Below are 5,659 nucleotides of genomic sequence, written 5' to 3' on the forward strand. Positions count from 1 at the left end.
TCATCATTCTCTACATTTTTTAAACCAAAATATTAGTGGTGGGGATGGGAATGACAGAGACATTATGCATGAAAGTCGAGTTTTGCCCATTTTTTAATCTCTGCCGAGTGTTTCACAATATTTAGGAAGGCATAACCAGAACTAAGTTAAATGATGTGTAATGAAGAATTAAAATCACTATAATGTTGTTATATTTTTCTGTACTAGTGGCAATATGTTCAATACAATTAGCAGAAAGATAAATAATGTAGAATTAATGCTGTCAGCCTTAAGTATGGAAGGCCAGAATGTAACACTTTGTATCAACAATATTATTTTAGGTATTTAATGAGAAGTTTAAATTGAAAAAAAATCAAAACATAATACTTAGATATTGTCATTATTAAAAAATGTATGCATAAATTGAAATAAATAAATGCTTCTGTTCATGAAATGCTATGATTGTTATAATAATCCATCATTCATCATCATCATCATCATCATCATCATCATCGTTTAACGTCCGCTTTCCATGCTAGCATGGGTTGGACGATTTGACTGAGGACTGGTGAAACCGGATGGCAACACCAGGCTCCAATCTAATTTGGCAGAGTTTCTACAGCTGGATGCCCTTCCTAACGCCAACCACTCAGAGAGTGTAGTGGGTGCTTTTACGTGTCACCCGCATGAAGGCCAGTCAGGCGGTACTGGCAACGGCTATGCTCAAAATGGTGTCTTTTATGTGCCACCCGCACAAGAGCCAGTCCAGGGGCACTGGCAACGATCTCGCTCGAAAATCCTACGAAGGCCAGTCAGGCGGTACTGGCAACGGTCACTTTATCTTGGAAAAAAAAACAACAAAAGAATTAAATAATGAAAGCATTTAAACAAAAGTATAATAGTGTTTAAATTCTGCCTTACATCTTTTTACATCCCTCCTTATTCAAGGCTGACAGCAGTAATTCCATATGTTTGCCAGTAAAGATAAAATATTTAACTTTTAACTGGTATCAAGTTCAAAGGTCACTTGTAAGTTGGCTTTTTGTTTGGTTCGGGATGTGTGAATTTCTTCAAGGTATTTTAAACAGCATTTACAATAAATCTGACTAAATACTTCTTTCCTTTTTGTCTATGTATTGTAATACTAAATAAAAGTTTCAGAATATTGTGGCTCATACTTTGGATTTTTCCATGAACTTCAACAGCCATAATCAAAAAATGTGAATCATATATCAGTGCATAGATTACACAAGGATAAATGTAGTAATCATGAATATATATACACACACACATACACACATAAATGCACACACACACATACACATAAATGCACACACACACACACAAGATAAATATCAAAATATTTCAATAACTTCATCTGAGGATATGGTTTGATTTGTTAGGACCATTTAAACAACTGTAATGACAAACTTAAAATACCAATCATTATTTTTCTGTTATTATTTCCACCATATGTGGCTTCTTTTTCTACATTATAACCTGAATCCAGATTCATGCCACTTGATTCATGCCAGAATGCATTTTAGGAATATGGGAGTATAATGTGAATCAAATATTAAGCCCCAAATTGTTTGGTAACTTATCATGCATTTTAGCAGATCACTAAACATGTTTTATATATAAAGATATATATATATACTCATTTGTATTGAGTACTTTTATTTCTTATTTGTATATTCAGATGTGTGAGTGTGTATGTATGTGTGTACGTGCACATGTGCACGCACGTGTGTGTGTGTGTACATGCAGTTTTAATGTGATGTTTAAATTACAGTATAAATAAGAAAATGTCCTCAGTGTTATTCATATTCGGGTAGAAAGCTTTTTTCAGAAGCAATAAGAATGGAATCGGAATTTTTCACTTCAACCTGCAAAAGTATAACAAACAGACAATATTATTATTATTATTATTATTATTATATTATTATTAACAACTTTAATAATTTTATTTTAACATGTAAAAGTTGATAGTTGTAATAGAGACATTAGTCTCTCACTATCACCTTTCAACATAATTATATATGAAGAAACAGTAGAACAATTTAACAACATAATAAAAATAAGTTTTATTTTTGATGATGCTTGGTTATATAAATCCTGTGTCACTCAGCTTAGCAGCCACTGATTAAGTTGTAGTTGGTATTGGAAAGTTAAGAGCTTCCTTGATGCCTGCCAGAGAAGCAAGTAGCTATCACCATCGAAGGCATCGTGGTGAAGAGTGCTTCAATGAGGAGCGAGGTGTTGTCACGTAGAAAGTCTCTCGCTCAACTCACTTACAAAGTGAAACCAACTCTTTAAGTACTAGTTTTACTACGCATGCGCACTCGAGGGGCTTCCAATGGTGAAGTCCCTTGCGCAGAATAGTACTTCCTCAATGGCAGCTATAATTTCGCGCCACTACAAACAAAATATAACCACACTTGATTCTACATTACCACATTCCACTTAACCTGTGATAGACTGGTGCCTTAACCCCGTGAAGGTTTATTTCTCATCTTCTCTGTTGTGTTTCTATACACAACACTATATTCTACATTGACACAGTCCACCTAGGCACTGGAAATATATACCAGATTGATCTTTAGAGACTAGTTACAATAAAATTGTTTATTATTATCATCATTTAGTTTCTGTTTTCCATGCTGACATGGGTTGGACAATGGTAGACAGATCTTATTCACTACTCAACACGAGTCATAAATTTCAAGATGCAGCTCACAGATGCAGTTTTTTTTAATATTTGTTTAGTATGGAAGAAGGACTGACTATGTCTTCACAGATCATCTTTGACTGGTGAGATTGACATAAATAATGTTACTCTTGAATAGTTAGTTGCAAGGTAAAAGTATAGCAAAAGTATGAGCAGGAGTGGATTTCCAGAGGACAGATGTTCTGGATAAAAGCACTGGATATACTGGTCTGGGTAGGGCCTGTGAGCAGAGTTGGGGTAGATACATTATGGATAACTAGAAGAGGAAAGATAAATGAATCAAAAGTGTTTGAATGGAGGTTGTATGAGACCAGCCAGCTCTGAGGAGCAGAGGCCATTATAGTGAAGGAAACAGGACATCTGTGGGCCAAAGGTTGGAGTGAGGTGGCTTGTGATTTCATGCTAATAAGTTGGGTGAACTTTACAGAGTATGGTCTAGGATGGCTATTGAGTGTAGCAACAGTGCACGCTCAGAAATGGGAGTAATAGTCTTCCTGTGTTAGTCTCACCTTAGTCAGGTAGGAAGACAGTGCATGATTCTAGAACATTTAGAGTATTTACAAATGAAAATATTTAGAAGGTGGTGAGCTGGCAGAAATGGTAGCATGCCGGGCGAAATACTTAGCAGTATTTTGTCTGCTTTATGCTCTGAGTTCAAATTCTGCCAAGGTCGACTTTGCCTTTCATCCTTTCGGGGTCAATAAATTAAGTACCAGTTGCATACTGGCATTGATCTAATCGACTGGCTCCCTCCCACAAAATTTCGGGCCTTGTGCCTAGAGTAGAAAAGAATATTTAGAAAATTTCTCTAATAATCATGATATAGAGTGATTTTATGTCAATTACCAATATTGTGTAACAGTGGCATTTAGTAGGCACTTTGAGTGCCTTTAGTAGTATCCTTTCTGTTGCAAACATTCTAAATATCCTAAATGATCTAGAATCTTGCATCTTGTAACAGAAAGGATACCCGTACTAAAGGCAGCCATAGTGCCTACTAAACACCACTGTTACAGAATATTTATAATTGATTTAGAATCATTCTATATCATGATTATTAGAGAAATTTTTTTAATATTTTCATTTGTCAATATTCTTAACGTTCTAGAATCATGCACTGTCTTCTTACCTAACGAAGGTGAGACCAACACAGGAAGATCATTATTCCCATTTCTAGAACCTTGTGGTCATTGTAATAGGTGTTTAGTAGTTGTTAAGAGTTGAAGTATTTTCTGGATCTAAACAAGAAGGTCAGCATTTGTCATGTAGTTTAAATATATATTTGATGATGCATGATCCTCAGTGACAGTGGAACTCTAGCATTTGTAGTAATTCTGTTAGGAGAGTATTGTAGTTCGCTTGAAGCATTGTGTATTGTTTGTAAAGAATAAAAAGTTTAGAATGGTACAACAATGCACTATAGAACAAAAAATGGACTATATACCTGTTGTAATTTGGTTATCTATAGTCCGATGATATTTCAGAATTACAATTCCTTCTTCAGATCTTCTTTGCTGGAGTCTCTGCTATAAACTGTGTTCCAACGGTTTTCTTTTTTTTGGAAGCGTCTCAGTAGTGGTCTCACGAAGCTTCTTCCGGAATTCCCCATGAGAAGTGCGTGAGGTCTACTCAACACAACACACACGAGATTGAAACATAGCAGAAAACAGTTTATAGCAGAGACTCCAGTAAAGAAGATCTGAAGAAGGAATTGTAATTCCGAAATATCATTGGACTATAGATAACCAAATTACAACAGGTATATAGTCCATTTTTTGTTCTATAGTAATTTTGATGTTTTCAGTTGTGTGTTGCTCATGTTTAAGGGTGGGTGTTGTATATGTATAGTGATTATGTCTTTGTGCTGTTGAAGAAAACAAGATTGACATGATCCCATTGGAGAATATAAGTTTTGAAATTTATGCACATGTAGGTAGTGTTGGTTTGGTATGTGGTGTCTCAACCCGATATGTTGTTTGTTTTTTTGTTTTGCTTCAGATAATTGGGAATTTTCCCTTTGTTGCATTCCCTGTAATACCATCTCACATTGAGGTGCAAACAAGCCAAAGCTGGGGACCCTTGCAGTGTGTAACCAATTGACCTGCTAGAAGTAATATCCAAGATCACCTTCCATCTTTAAGAAAAGCAGAACATATTGGTGAAAAGTGTTTATTATCTGCACAAGAGTAAGCATTATTGGAAGTGACAGTAATAACTAGGTTGTTAATGTATAGAAGAAAGAATACAGAACAAAACTAAGCTTTGAGGCAAACTGGATGTGCTAGAATGTCGATCAGCAACAGTTCCATGCACACACAACTCTACAATCTAACAAGAAGCCACTGACCCAAAATGTGAGACACAGATGGAGCCCTATGCCAAAAAAGTATATCAAAAGATATCACATATGCAAATAAATATAAAGTATACCAACAAAAAGAGTATAACAACAAATATAACATAAATTAACAATTAGACCTACTCACCATAACAGAACTGAGATCCCAAAACCAAGGTGCCACATAAAAAGTAGGTGCTGGTGCCATGTAAAAATCACAGGTAATGGTGTCACGTAAAAAGCAATGGTGATGGTGCCATGTAAAAATCACAGGTAATAGTGTCACGTAAAAAGCAATGGTGATGGTGCTACATAAAAAACACCCAGTATACTCCATAAAGCGGTTGGCATTAGGAAGAGCATCCAGCTGTAGAAACCAAGCCAAAACAGACTATGGAACCTGGTGTGATTTCAAGCCTTGCTGGTTCATGTTAAGCGATACAACCCATGCTAGCATGGAAAACGGACATTAAATGTTGTTGTTGGTGGTAATAATGATGATCATAATGATGATATATGAAAATAAATCATGTGGTTGTTAGTTTGTTTTTTTTTGTTCACAAGATGGTTGGTAATTATATTTTATATTTTAGTTAGATAGGAAGACAGTG

The 5,659-nt window shown here is 35.4% G+C and overlaps 1 protein-coding gene across 1 annotated transcript in view; it reads right to left on the reverse strand.

The window, feature by feature from the left end:
- Positions 1-1,422: 1,422 nt before the first annotated feature.
- Positions 1,423-5,659, reverse strand: part of LOC106870286 (MORN repeat-containing protein 3) — a 19,598-nt gene continuing 15,361 nt past the window's right edge. Inside the window, exon 5 of the mRNA XM_014916306.2 lies at positions 1,423-1,868. Coding sequence (XP_014771792.1) covers positions 1,800-1,868 — 69 coding nt within the window. The 3' untranslated portion in view covers positions 1,423-1,799. The remainder of the gene's footprint in view (positions 1,869-5,659) is intronic.

This window comes from Octopus bimaculoides, chromosome 16 (assembly GCF_001194135.2).
Source record: "Octopus bimaculoides isolate UCB-OBI-ISO-001 chromosome 16, ASM119413v2, whole genome shotgun sequence".
Lineage (NCBI taxonomy): Eukaryota > Metazoa > Mollusca > Cephalopoda > Octopoda > Octopodidae > Octopus > Octopus bimaculoides.